Source organism: Thamnophis elegans, chromosome 15 (genome assembly GCF_009769535.1).
Source record: "Thamnophis elegans isolate rThaEle1 chromosome 15, rThaEle1.pri, whole genome shotgun sequence".
NCBI classification, from domain to species: Eukaryota; Metazoa; Chordata; class Lepidosauria; order Squamata; family Colubridae; genus Thamnophis; species Thamnophis elegans.
Window position 1 is genome coordinate 5,062,712 of NC_045555.1, and position 14,759 is coordinate 5,077,470.

Here is a 14,759-nt window from a genome sequence, read left to right on the forward strand (position 1 = left end):
ATTTCCTGACAGAACAATTAATCAGTGGAACAACTTGCCTCCAGAAGTTGTGAATGCTCCACCACTGGAAGTTTTAAAGAAGATGTTGGACAACCCTTTGTCTGAAGTGGTGCAGGGTTTCTTGCCTAAGTAGGGGGTTGGACTAGAAGACCTCCAAGGTATCCTTCCAACTCTTGTTATTCTATTCCATTTCTATTCTGCTTCTATTATATTCCGTTTCTGTTTCTGTTCTATTCTATTCTCTATCCTATCCTCTGTCCTATCCTATCCTCCTATTCTGTTCTGTTCTATCCTATCCTATCCTCTATCCTATTCTCTATCCAATCCAATCCTATCCTCCTATTCTATTCTATTCCGTTTCCATTTCGTTTCTATTCTGTTTTGTTCTGCTATATTGTATTCTGTATCCTATCCTCTATCCTATCCCGTCCTATCCTATTCTGTTCTATCCTATCCTATCCTATCCTCTATCCTGTCCTCAATCCAATCCTATCCTTTCTTATCCTTCTATTCTGTTCTATCCTATCTTATCCTATTCCCTATCCTATCCTCTATCCTATCCTATCCTCCTATTCTATTCTATTCCGTTTCCAATTCATTTCTATTCTGTTTTGTTCTGTTATATTGTATTCTGTATCCTATCCTCTATTCTATCCCGTCCTATCCTATTCTGTTCTATCCTATCCTCTATCCTATCCTCAATCCAATCCTATCCTTTCTTATCCTTCTATTCTGTTCTATCCTATCTTATCCTATTCTCTATCCTATCCTATCCTCCTATTCTATTCTATTCTGTTTTGTTTCTATTCTGTTTTGTTCTGCTATATTGTATTCTCTATCCTGTCCTCCATCCTATCCTCTCCCATCCTATCCTCCTATTCTGTTTTGTTCTATCCTATCCTATTCTATCCTATCCAATCCTATCTTATCCTATCCTCCTATTCTATTCTATTCTATTCTATTCTATTCTATTCTATTATCTATCCTATCCTCTGTCCCATTCCATTCCATTGATTCATGGTTCTCAACCCCATAGGGCGTGTTAGGGTTAATGCCAAAAGAGGTCACAGGCTCCCCCAATTTTGCAAACCGTGTGTGTTTGCGCCTCTCGATAAGACAGATTGTGCTCCACCCCATTTATGCCGTCGCCGTGCTTCCTTGCCTGTGTTCAGATGAGTGGAAAATAAGCCGTTAATAGCCAGGAAATTACCAATTTTCTGTTAATTAGCAGTAGCTCACAGCCCCCTCTTCTCCTCCTCCTTTTTTAATTAAATATTGCCATAGTTAAGCACTCATTAGCGTTTTATAGCAGCTCTAATCTCAGCGGAATAGGTTGGCCTGGATAAAGGCCTGGTGGCAGAATCAGAATCGGGTGCCATCGGGCTTTCCCTTGAGATGAAGTCAAATATTTCCCAGAACATCCGTCACCAACTGGGGGCCCGGGAGAAAATTGTGGGGGTCTGCAGAAAAAATTATTCACATTTTTTATATTGCGCTAAATCAGGGGTCTCAGACTATGGCCCCTGGGACGGATACGTGCAATGAAGGCTTGTGTTGCTGCAGAGAGTCTCCCCCTTCCGGGTCTTTTTATGGGGGTCGGAGGGGGGCAGAAATTAAACTTGGGGTCTGCTTCAGCCTCCTGGTGGGGGGCTTTGGGTGAAGGCTGGAGGGAAGCACCGCTGGTGGCGAAGAGCCGGAGGGCCTCGTTCCAGTGGGGCTGCATCATGGCCTGGAACTGGCTGACCATCTCAGCCCACTGAGCCTCCAGGCACCGGTAACTTGGCCTTGCACTCCCGCAGGTCTTCCCTCTGCTTGGAAAGCCTATGCTGGTAGTCCTCAGTGAGGAGCTTCTGCTGAGCCTCCCTCTCGGCCAGATCCAATTTGAACTGAGTTGTTTTGCCAGCTATTTCTCCTGGTGGCTGCTTAGCTCCAGCAACTGCTTCCTGTTGGGGCCCTAAGGAGCCCCGGCGGGCAAGTTGGGAGGGGAGGGGCGAGTAGAGGCCAGCGTGGCGCCCCTTGATGTGAGTGACATCAAGTTGGCCATGCCCACTCACCCGGTCATTAGGCAGATCATATTGGTGTCTGCGGGATTTAAAATTATGTATTTAGTGGTCTCTGAAGTCCGAAAGGTTGAAAACAGATTGGTTCACCTTTAGCTGCTGAGTCTCAGTCGAGACATTGGGGTGCTGTGCAAATGTCTGCCCCCCCATCCCCAGTTAAAACCCCAGTCTCCAGGCCAGTTAAGTTTGGGGAAAGGAAGGGAAAAAAGATGCATTGGATTGTAACTCCCATCATCCTCCCCTTGGCCAAGGTTTTGAGTAGAGTCAACAGACCACTGTTTTTCTCAGCTGCTGTCAGAAGTCGGGGGTTTAACCCCCATTGTTACGTAGAAAATTGGGAAAAAGTGGGAGAGGTAGTCCTTTCCACAAAGGTGTGATTTTGAGCCTTTGGAACCCCCTGACACAAGATTTGGCTTGGTTTTCCCTATTGAGTAGCTTTCAGGTGGGGTTGGAGTAACTCTTGACAGCCATATATGTCACTAGCTGAACAGAGTAGCTTTTAGTTTGGGGGGGGGAGAGGAAAAAAAACATCATTGTATGTACAACTAGTCCTTGTTTAGTGACTGCACTAAGAGAGGGATGTAAAAGTAAGTTTATGGCCACTTCTGCAGGTCTGCAAAGCAAAAGGAAGCCAATGGAAGATTGGCGCATCGCCGTTTCATTTAGCAATCTGTTCGCTTAACAATCAAGTTGCTAGTTCACGTTGTTGCTAAAAAAAGGGGGGGGGGCTACCTGTCTTATCTCCCGTGTCTGTTGACTAAATAGGCCTTTGAGCTCATACAGAGGTTCTCTTCTTAAGATCTCAAGCCCAAGTCCTTGGCATAAGTGCTATTTTCCATTGCATTTCTTAGGCTTTTAGAATAAGTAATTTATTCAATACAATACAGCAAAGTACAATACGATAATACAACTTTTATTGTCACTTTGAACGTACCCTAACTGGCGTACATTAAAATGAAATTCCCCACACCATCCAAAAAACCCCAAAGAGACCCTCACCCTGCCTCAAGACCCCTCATTAGATCTGCTGCTTCCTTTTTGCATAGATGCAGCCAAGGATCTGCTATCAGATGGGAGTTTTCTCTGCATTCAAATCCACCGAATAATAGAATTGGAAGGGACCTTGGAGGTCTTCTAGTCCAACCCCTTGCTCAAGCAGGAAACCCTGTTCCATTCCAGACAAACGGCTGTCCAGTCTCTTCTTAAAACCTCCCAGTGATGGTGGCAAGCTGTTCCACTGATTAATTGCCTTCATTGTCAGGAGGTTTCTGCTGTGACTCGCCAGTGGCCAGGGGAGCTGGCAGCAGATTCGGACAGTGAGGAGGTTGGGGAGGAAGATGGGCCAGTCCTGGAGTCTGGGGAAGGCTCTGATGAGGGCTCTGCGTCGGAGGCAGAGAAGGGGGCCAGGGCCGTCTGACAGTTATCAGCTGCCTTCAGAGTCAGAGATCAGTGAGGCAGAAGAACAGCTGGAGCCTGTTCCCAGTGTGAGTTGCCAGACGAAGGGAACAGCTAAAGAACAGGGGTCGACTTGGGAGTAAGGCCACAGGTGGATGATGAATGGCCCTTCCCAGGGGAAATAAAAGAGGAGCGAAAGGGGAGTGTACAGGAGACAATTAGTTCACTTAATTGGTTCGTGACTCTCTGAGGCCCTTGACCAAGTTTTGCAGATATCAGCCTGGCAGCTCTCCAAGCCTGATAATGTCTGTGACCATAAATCCTCCCTCGAAAGACTTTGCTGGATGTGAATGAGCAGAATTCACAGTCAATTAATAAAAGGGTTTTTTGTCGGGACCAGGAGTTGGCTTCCTGTTCTCGGGAAGCCTCGCTCAGAACAGTTGGCTGTTTCATGCAAAAGACCAGCCGTTCCGCGAAGGCATGCTTGAAATAAATCATGGCTTAAACAGGTCGGGAGCTTAACCCAGCTTCGAAAACACATCAGCTTTCTTCCTCCTTCGCGCTATGAATAAAAAACCTAAGTGCAGAGATGGGCTTGGCTACTTCGGGAGAAAGAGGGCAGGAGGTCAAGGACCTGGACTCTCCCCCCCCCCCCCACTCCATCCCAGACCACCCTCCCCACTCTTGTTTCCCAGAAGGGGAGAGGGTGACCCTCCCTCCCTCCCGCCTGCCAGAGTTGATCAATGGCTCGTCTGCAGGGAGAGCCGACACCACGCATTCCTCTCATTTACCGGCTGATGAGGCTCCCGGGTGAGGGGGAGAGGCGGCTGCCCGTGGTTATTAATGGGGCTGGGGGAGATCGGATGGTGGATGGCCATGTCAGGAGGCAATTAAATCTAGGGGGGGGGGGAGAAACCGCTCGGCTGGCACTCTCGCCTCCCCAGACCCTGGCCCGTAATGAACGATCTGTCCACATTAAACCACGGGCCGCACGTCTAATGAACTTTAGCGGCTTTCCAGCCCGTAATCACATTACCGCCGATTGAGGAGCGGGAGAGTAGGGGGGGGGGCTCCGTAACCAGAGGATGGGGAGGGGGGAACAGAAGAAAAATGGATGGGGCTGCATTGTTGTGATCCCACTGAGTTTGCCGGGGCTGGTTGGATGTGCATGTTTTATAGAGTAATTCCCCAGTCCTGCACCCCTCTCCCTCCCCTGTGGGGGGCGGCGAGGAAGGGGATAGCCGAGGATAATAGATGGAGGATAATAGATGGCGCAATCAGCCTCCACACTTTCCCCGAGGGACTTGAAACTTGGGTTGTTCCGGCATTTTTGGGCCTGTAACTTGGGTTCGTTTCTACATTTTGGGTGGACTACAACTCCCAGAATTCCCCAACCAGTAAGCTTAATGAACTTTCAGATGGGTGGACTTCAGCTCCCAGAATTCCCCAGCCAGTAAGCTTAATGAACATTCAGACGGGTGGACTTCAATTCCCAGAATTCCCCAGCCAGTGAGCTAAGGAACTTTCAGATGGGTGGACTTCAACTCCCAGAATTCCCCAGCCAGTGAGCTAAGGAACTTTCAGATGGGTGGACTTCAATTCCCAGAATTCCCCAGCCAGTGAGCTAAGGAACTTTCAGATGGGTGGACTTCAACTCCCAGAATTCCCCAGCCAGTGAGCTAAGGAACTTTCAGATGGGTGGACTTCAATTCCCAGAATTCCCTAGCCAGTGAGCTAAGGAACTTTCAGATGGGTGGACTTCAACTCCCAGAATTCCCTAGCCAGTGAGCTAAGGAACTTTCAGATGGGTGGACTTCAACTCCCAGAATTCCCTAGCCAGTGAGCTAAGGAACTTTCAGATGGGTGGACTTCAATTCCCAGAATTCCCCAGCCAGTGAGCTAAGGAACTTTCAGATGGGTGGACTTCAACTCCCAGAATTCCCCAGCCAGTGAGCTAAGGAACTTTCAGATGGGTGGACTTCAATTCCCAGAATTCCCCAGCCAGTGAGCTAAGGAACTTTCAGATGGGTGGACTTCAATTCCCAGAATTCCCTAGCCAGTGAGCTAAGGAACTTTCAGATGGGTGGACTTCAATTCCCAGAATTCCCCAGCCAGTGAGCTAAGGAACTTTCAGATGGGTGGACTTCAACTCCCAGAATTCCCCAGCCAGCATGGCTGGCTGGGGAATTCTGGGAGTTGAAGTCCACCCATCTTAAAAAGTATCCAAGGTCCAGAGCCATGACCTAAGTATTGCAGCTACATCTAGTGGCAGTGAGTTCCCAAAGCTAGGCCTACATTGTGCAAAGGTTGGAGTTTGGGGGGGGGGGGTACGACTGTGTGTAATTCTGGCCAGATCAGGGCCACCTCTTGTAGGGCTGGGCCTAAAAGAGTAGAAATCAAATATTTTTCAAGAGGTGAGTTTTTATTAGAAATTCGTTGTTGTGGTTTTTCAATTCTGCCATTAACAACGTGGGTCTCCTAAGCCCCTCTCACCCCGAATGGTTGTGGGGGGGCTGTTTGGGGGTGAAGGCATGGTGGGTGCCAGGCTGAAGTTAGAGGAGGAGAGGGAGGGATGAAATAGGGAGAATTTCCCATCTCTTCCCCATCTTCCGGCCTTGCTCTCCCCTCCCTAATAGCTTTCTTGTTAAAGTGATTAATACATCCACCAGTGTGCTCTGATTTCCTGCCTAAATTGGATTAAAACTTGGAGATCTGCGACTCCAGGAAAGGAGCAGCGGGCAAAGCAGACGAGGTGGTCTCTCTCCTCCGGTTTGCGTGTTTGTGTCTAGGCGCACACTCTCAGACCGGAGCTGAAAGAAATGAGCACGTCCGTTCTGTGCCCCGTGGACGCTGGGGCTGAATCGCAGAGTGCGTTGGTGCCAGGCGGCAGCAGCTGCTGAAAACACACAAACACACACACACACAATGGATAAAAGGGGTGCCGTGGCTCAGTGGCTAAGACGCTCAGTTTGTCGATCAGAAAGGTTGGCGGTTTGAATCCCTAAGCGCCACGTAACGGAGGGAGCTCCCATGACTTGTCCCAGCTTCTGCCAACCTAGCCGTTCGAAAGCAGGTTAAAAAATGCAAGTAGAAAAATAGGAACCATCTTTGGTGGGAAGGGAAACAGTGTTCTGTGCGCCTTCGGGAGTTGAGTCATGCCGGCCACATGACCAAGGAGACGTCTTCGGGCAGCGCTGGCTCTTTTGCTTTGAAACGGAGATGAGCCCCCTAGAGCTGGGAACGACTAGCATCTATGTGCGAAGGGAACCTTTACCTTTAGATGGGTAAAACACGAAATATTTTTGTTTTGCTCTCAGTGTTTCCACTCCATTCATCTTGCATTTCCTGCTGATAATGGGGGGGTGCTTGAAAAAGGAGAGTTGGGGGTCCAGCCAGCAGGAAATTGGAGCCCCTCGGAAACCTACCAAAGGTGGGCAAGATCTTTTTAATCTGCAAAAATTCCCTGACACCCCCCCCCCAAAAATAAATCTGTGAAGTCGAGAGAGGGAAGGGCCACTTCCAAAAATATTATTTCCAAGTGTGTCCCATGGCTGCTGTCACCCTGAGGCAAAGGTGGGAAAACAAGGCCTTTTTAGGATTTGTGACTCAGGAACTCCCAGAATTCCTGAGAATGCTAAGAATCCACAAACCCTTGGGAATTCTGGGAATTGAAGTCCATAAACCCTCAGGGATTCTGGGAATTGAAGTCCGCAAACACTCAGGGATTCTGGGAGTTGAAGTCTGCAAACACTCAGGGGTTCTGGGAGTTGAAGTCCACAAACCCTCAGGGATTCTGGGAGTTGAAGTCTGCAAACACTCAGGGGTTCTGGGAGTTGAAGTCCACAAACACTCAGGGATTCTGGGAGTTGAAGTCCACAAACACTCAGGGATTCTGGGAGTTGAAGTCCACAAATCCTAAAGGACCCATTGTTCCCCACGTCTTGGAAGGATGCCAAAGGTTTATTTATTAAATTGATTTATATAGCCACCCGTCTCAGTTTATGACTCGGGGCAGCTCAGAGCAACAATACATTCAAATGCAAAATAAAATGAGGCATGAAACTCACAGCAGCCGGAGAATCATAAAACAAAACAAAAAAAACTCATCCCAGCCAAGGAACCTAAGTGTTCTGTTTATTTTTATTTATTGCATTTTGATTTTTTCCGGTTCTTTCCACCATTTCTCCTGCTTTTGGAGGATTGTTAGGCTGAGACGGGGGATATAAGGGGAAGCAAAAAAATAAAAATAAAGGCACATCTCTACATGGTTTTTATTTTTCTGGTTTTATTTATTTTTGCTTGAGTTTATTTTCATTTCATAGTGCTTGGACCACCTCCATCTAGAATAGAATAGCAGAGTTGGAAGGGACCTTGGAGGTCTTCTAGTCCAACCCTCTGCCTAGGCAGGAAACCCTATACCGTTTCAGACAGATGGCTATCCAGCATCTTCTTAAAAACTTCCAGTGTTGGAGCATTCACAACTTCTGGAGGCAACTTCTGTTCCACTGATTAATTGTTCTCACTGTCAGGAAATATGTATTTCAAAACTTACTGCTTGGCAGAAGAACTGTTTTACATTCCCCACGAATGTACAGGGGGGGACTATTTACAATTACAATACAGTACAATCGCAGAGTTGGAAGGGACCTTGGAGGTCTTCTAGTCCAACCCCCAGCCTAGGCAGGAAACCCTCTGCCGTTTTGTCACATCTTCTTGTTTTTCTTTTCTGGGTGCAGAGAAAGGCAAGAAGGCGACTGCAGACCGCGTGAGCAGCAGTGAGGAAGAGGAGGAGGAAGAAGGAGAATATGAAGTGGACGATGAGGCAGAGGAAGACGACGAAGAGAACCTGAGTGACTCAGACGGTAAAGAATTAAGAGGCTTCCTTGTAGCTTTCCACTGCAAAGAGGATCAGGCCGTCCTTGAAGCCTCTAGATCCATGATAGCGAATCTTTGCCACATGTGTCACAGGTGGCACGCAGAGCCCTCTCCGCGTGCACGCTAGCTGTCGCCCCAGCTCAGATCTATCGTCCGTGCGCCTCCTGCCAGCCAGCTGATTTGGGGACGCATTTGGGAGATGCATGCACATGTGTGGGGGACTGAGGGAGTCACACACGTATAAGCAGGGGCCGGGGGGGTCACGTGCGCATGCGTGGGGTGCGTGGGAGCACCAGGGGGGTGACACCTCCCTCCCCGTGGCCTGTTTTTGCTCCCAGGAGCCGCTGAAAGGGAGGCCGACTAGGCCCAAAATAGGATGTGGGGTGTGTGGTGTCCCCCCCCCCTCAGCAAGTGGGGAATCACATGCGCAGGGATGGGAGGAGCACGCGGGGGTGTCACACGTGCATTGCATTTTGTCGGTATGCGACAACAGAAAGGTTAGCCATCCCTGCTCTAGATAATCCTGTTGTTCTTTAGAACCACCGTTTCCCTTAGGGCAGGGCTCAGCAAACTGCGGCTCTGGAGCCACATGTGGCTCTTTCCGCCCTCTGCTGTGGCTCCCTCACCAGTCACAATTTTGAGAGGAGCTTTCGTTGGGGGGAAGGGGGGAGAGGCACAGTGCGCCAGGAGAAGACTCTATGGCAAGGGGAGGGTTTTCCAGTTGTCTCCACCATTGATGGGGCTTCCGGTTAGGACAGGTAGAGGGAAAAGTACGCCGCGCTAGGAGGAGACTCTACGGTGGGGGAACTGAACTTCCGGTCAGCTCCAGAATTGAACAGGGGGCTTCCGGTTAGGACCTTTGTGGCTCCCGGTGGTTTCTGTGGGAAATGGGTCCAAATGGCTCTTTGAGTGTTTCAAACCCCTGGCCTATGATATTTAAATCTCCTCTCTTGAACGCCTAGAAAAAAAACCAAACAAGACCCCCCCCCCCCCCATAAAGGTATAGCTGGGTCAAGGACCATGATGGCAAACCTATGGCATGTGTGCCCAAAGTGGCGGTATCTCCCGTTTCTCTTCCGGTTTCCTGGTGCGCTGTGAGATGGCTGTGTTCACACTGGATGGGGGGACAATTTTAAGTTCCTGTCCCATCTCAAAAAGGGACAGCTCAGGGGTTAAGACGCTGAGCTTGTCGATCAGAAAGTTCGGCAGTTGGGCGGTTCGAATCCCTAGCATCGCTTAACGGAGTGAGCTCGCGTGACTTGTCCCAGCTTCTGCAGTTCGAAAGCACGTAAAAAAATGCAAGTAGAAAAATAGGGACCACCTTTGGTGGGAAGGCAACAGCGTTTTGTGCGTCTTCGGGAGTTGAGTCATGCCGGCCACATGACCACGGAGACGTCTTCGGACAGCACTGGCTCTTCGGCTTTGAAACGGAGATGAGCACTGCCCCCTAGAGTCGGGAACGACTAGCACGTATGTGCGAGGGAAACTTTTACCTTTAACTCTGCCTTTGTAGTCCCTTTCTTAATAATTCCAGAAAACTATTTGCAGACTCTCAACACTTGAAGGGTTCGAATCTTGCCCCGCCATGGGAGAAACGCCTCCAGGCCAACCCCCCTCCATCCAGCTTCCCTTCGCTTCCTTTCCCTCCGTTCACCCCCCTCACCCTCCCTCCCAATGCTCTGCAGCTAAAAGAGGCCCAATTCTCAGTAGCAGATGGCAAGAGGCTTGGCATGCCAGCCTCGGTGCCAGTGCCCAGAATAGACCGACGCCAGAGGCCCAGAGCAGACAATGGCTGGCACCCTTCGGCCTCTCCGTGTGCCAGCTCTCAAAATGTTTTCTCTCCGGGACTGCTAAAACGTTGAAAAGGGCCTCGCTACCCACATCTCGTTTTGCCTGCTTCCCTTTTGGGGGGTGGGGGGGCGGCTGTTCCAGTTTCTGCTTTCCCTCCTCTGCTTTTCAGTCAGCCCAAACCTTCCCTTCATCGGGAGCAAAATCCTGAGCCTTGGAGGGAGCTGTCATCCGGTCCAAATCTCATGGCCAAACCCCCCCGTTTTGCACTTCAGGCCGATCCTGAACGCCAGCGCCTTGATATTTCCAAGAAAGGGGGAGAAATGTTCCTGCCAAAAATCGGGACGAAGGCGAGACAGGGGAAGCTGCTCTGGTGTGGGGTTTTACCCCCACAACCCTCCTCCCCCAGGGGCAGGGGGGGGTGTCCAGACGATTTGCACCACCCGGAGATGGCTGTGTTCACACTGGATGGAGCAGAATTTAAATCTCATCTCAAAAAGGGGCGCGGTGGCTCAGTGGCTAAGACGCTGAGCTTGTCGATCAGAAAGTTCGGCCGTTCAGCGGTTCGAATCCCTAGCGCCGTGTAACAGAGTGAGCTCCCATTACTCGTCCCAGCTTCTGCCAACCTAGCAGTTCGAAAGCACGTAAAAATGCAAGTAGAAAAATAGGGACCACCTTTGGTGGGAAGGGAACCGCGTTCCATGTGCCTTCGGGAATTGAGTCGTGCCAGCCACATGACCACGGAGACGTCTTGGGACAGCGCTGGTCTTCGGCTTAGAAACTGAGATGAGCACCGCCCTCTAGAGTCAGGAATGACTAGCACATATGTGCGAGGTGAACCTTTACCTACCAATCTCAAAAATTGGATGTTAAAAGTGGGCCCAACCTGTGACACAGGTGTGGCTCTTCTTCACTCTGGCGCTCATCGGCCATTCCCAAGGCCCTTTTTGGAGTCTCCCCTGGTCCTTCTCCTTTCCCCCCTCTCTGAGGTGGTGGGCAGGTTGATAAACCCCCTCCCCCCCATACTTCTAGGTCTCCCCACTTCGATTTCTAGATTATCATGAGACGATCTGCAGACCCGGCTCTCTGGGGCCATGGGGAAGGTGGGACGTTGGTTTTACAGAGAGGGTCTCCAACTGAAGAATGAAGAGGCAGACCAGACCAGAGAATTCGGGGAGGGTCCCAACCCCAAAAGGAACCCCACCCCTTTCCATGTGCTCAAGAATTAATCACAGCCTTTTAAAGAGCACGCTTCTAAATTCACCTCCCTTGATTGCAGCCGAAATATTTCAAGAGCAGCCCATTTCCCCCCCTTATTTCTAGCTTGTGGGGCTTGGAAACCCCCTCTCCCTTTACAGGGTTGTGCCCCACACCCCCCAAACAAAATGGGGGGGGGGGAATAAAGATTTTCTTCTTCCTCCTCCTCCTCCATTCGAAACCTCTTTGTTTATTTATCGCTTCACTTATTATTAAACGTGTATTCTGCCCCAGCTCACCGTTTCCATCTCCCCCCTTTCCCCTCCCGCGCCCTGCAGCTGAGCCATTAATTAGCACCGATGATTAATTAGCACCCAGCTGCCTTCTTGTTGCCCCCCCCCTCCTCTCTCCCCGTTGAGGTTGGTTTGACACCCCTGTCTTCCTTCCTTCCTTCTCCAGGAGGCGAGCGGGCCGTGCCCCAACAGAGGAGCTGTCGAAAACCGCTGTCTCGGGCGGAGTTGCAACAGCTGGCAAGAGGAGGCGAGGACGTGGTGGAAGACTTGGATTTTTCCGATGGAGACTGATGGATGGACAGATTCTTTTTGGGTGTGTGTGTGTGTGTGTATGTAAGTAACTGGACAGCTGTTGCCACTTGTGGAGAGCCGAGGAAGGATCCCGCATTGTTCCAGCTTCTGCACTGCCAGAAAATCTTGTCATCCGGCAGGGGAGCCTAAAAAAAAGACACAAGGCCTGCAGAAAAACCTGCCTCTTTGGTATAATGTGGGTTCTTAAAACCGTCTCAAAACGAAGCCTTCTAAAAGCCCAGCCGTCAATGTTGCCCCTTCCTCTTCTGGAGGGAAATCCCACCCAGCCAGTGCTGGAGATGCAGAGATGAAGGCTAACGTCCCACCCTGTTTTTTTTTTGGGGGGGGGGGCTTGGCTGTTTTCCTGCCAAGCGACATTTATTTCAAATTTTTGGGGACCGAACACAGCAGGAAGAGTTGAACTGGGCAGCTCAACAACGTCTGTTTTTGAATCCCCCGCCACTAGCCGCAATCCCTCTATTTTTATTTCTGTATGGGGAAGAGAACGTCTCTGTCGGTTCTCGGCTTGTAAAAACAGCCTCTGGTGGATTTCTTCCTGGATCGCCCTGCACCGAAAACGCAGCGGGCAAAATGGCCGGATCCCGATGGCTTTCACTGCATTGTGATCTACCCACCCTGTTTTTTTCACCCACCCACCCCCTGTGCGCTGCCCACCAAGAACTGAGAACCCCCCCCCCCTCCGCCTTGTCCCTTGAGGTCACCTGGCAGATCAGATGTAGAATAAGGAGTTAGCAAGTCCTTATTGCTGGAGTGGATCCCCAACGTATATTTCTAATATCTCTCTAATTTGCAAGTTAGGTGAAGAGGAGTCTTAAGTCTTCAGCTTGGCTGAAGAACCATGTTTTTGTGGTTTATGGAGATAACGCTTGAAGCCCAAGATCTCTCAAGTGGTAAATTTGGTGGCCATAAATTTGAAACGATGGTGGTTCTAGCTTTTAAGCTGTGGTCAAGGAATCATGGCTGTTGTTAGCCTTTGCCTCGGGTGAAGACCACCAGCTGTTATCTGGTAGGGCTGTGTAGACCAAGTTCAGGTGGAAGGATAGAGTTGAATTGTGTCAGAAGAACTTAAAAGAGTTTTTCTACCTTGACAACTTGAAGATGTGTGTGGCTTCAAATTCCAGAATTCCTCAGCCAGTTGGGTTTGGGGAATGCTGGGTGTTGAAATCCATACAACCTTGCTAAGGGCTGGAGAAACCTTGATTGAGGAGAGTCATGCATAACCCATCAGGTATGTCTGGACTTGAACTCCGCTTTCAGATAGCCAATTTTAGAAGGGTGGATTTCAAATCTCAAAATTATGGGAATTTTGAGGCCTACAGAGTGAAAGGTGCTAGATTGCCGGCCAATCAATTCCAAAGAATTCCGCAGGAGGATTTTAAGGATTTTGGGAGCTGCAGTCCGCCAATTGAACGACTCCGTTTTCAAAGGGAGGGTTTTTAGCTCGGCAGAATTCTTAGCAATGGTGGCTAGAGAAGTTCCAGATGTTCCTCATTTCCCCCCAGGACACCAGATGGCTGCCATTCAATTCCCAGCATTGTCCAGCACGTGGACTGGAGAACTTTGGAAATCTGAAATTCATCGTTCTTGGAGATGCAGAAGCTCCGTGCCTTTTCTCTTGGGGGTGGGCCCCAATTCTTCTGAATTCTGGGACTTAAGACACGTCCCACGCCCGGCAGTTGGTGGGCCTCCAGCTCTTAATTCTGTGAGGAATTATGAGGTTTGGGAGTCCAGTCCAGGAGGCCCCGTACATGATGGGACTCCAGTTCTTCTGAATTACGCATTGAGGACGTTCTTCACCACAGAGGCCGTAATCCCATCTCAATAGGATACCCTATGATGGCGGGTGCTGGAGATGGCATACAGGGCCCTCGCCAGCTGCTCTTCCACTTTCTGGTGCGTGCAGATGCGCTGGCCAAGTCTTCGCACAACCCAGAAACCTGAAGACTGGCCCTGCGCATGTCTTTTAAATGCAGCTGGTTTTCCTTGGGCTCTGGCGCATGCATGCACACACACATTTTGGTTTAAACCCTTAGTGCTGCAAAGGTTCCCCATCACTGTCCCCATAGCGATGGTGGTTCTTGGGAAAGCCTAGAAATTGAGGTCCTCTCCTTGACAACCAACCCCCCCCTCACCCACTGGCACCAGGTTGGCTGCCGTGCGATCTCCGATGTTCTCCAGCGCACAGACTGGAGAATTCTGGGAATTGAAGTTCACCAACCAGGGAAGATGGAGGCCCCCCATGTTCCCAAGGTGGGTTTGGTTTATTGTTCTGCTCAAAATTCTTGAGAATTGGAAGTCCGTTACACCAAAAATTCTGCATCTGAATGGGAGTTCAGCCATGGGGGTGTAGAATTAAGGGAATCAAAGTTAACACCCCCCCCCCCCCCCCCAAAAAAATTCTAGAAAGAAAGTCAACAGATCCAATCCAGGCTTCTCCAGTTGATTTCTGTATTCTGGGAACTTAAATCCCAAGACTTTTTGATTGAACTTAAGTCCCCAGAATGCTTAGCAATGTGGCTGGAGAATTGTGGGAAGCAAAGTTCATCCCTTTGGGGGGGTCGTGTGTATTCTGGGGATGGGGGGGGGGTTCTTTCTCCCAGAGCTTTCTGTGCATTAGGAGTTCTGGTCCACATAACAGGGATGCCCAGAATTTAGAAGCGATAGGCTACAGGATTCTGGGAATTGAAATTCTTTAGACCCCACCCCCCAAATTGGGTGCACCTCAACAATGAAACTTTGGCTTGTGTTAGGATCTCCGGGGGGCAAACTGTAAGATGGGCAGACTTCAGCTTTAGAAGTCTACACAACCTAAACTTGTCAAAGTTGAACACTTTATTGT

General features: G+C 49.8%; 1 protein-coding gene across 1 annotated transcript in view; it reads left to right on the top strand.

Moving 5' to 3' along the window:
• NOC2L (NOC2 like nucleolar associated transcriptional repressor) overlaps nt 1–14,317 on the top strand; it is a 54,712-nt gene extending 40,395 nt beyond the window's left edge. Inside the window, exons 18-19 of the mRNA XM_032231892.1 lie at nt 8,192–8,317; nt 11,775–14,317. Coding sequence (XP_032087783.1) covers nt 8,192–8,317; nt 11,775–11,899 — 251 coding nt within the window. The 3' untranslated portion in view covers nt 11,900–14,317. The remainder of the gene's footprint in view (nt 1–8,191; nt 8,318–11,774) is intronic.
• Nucleotides 14,318–14,759: the final 442 nt, after the last annotated feature.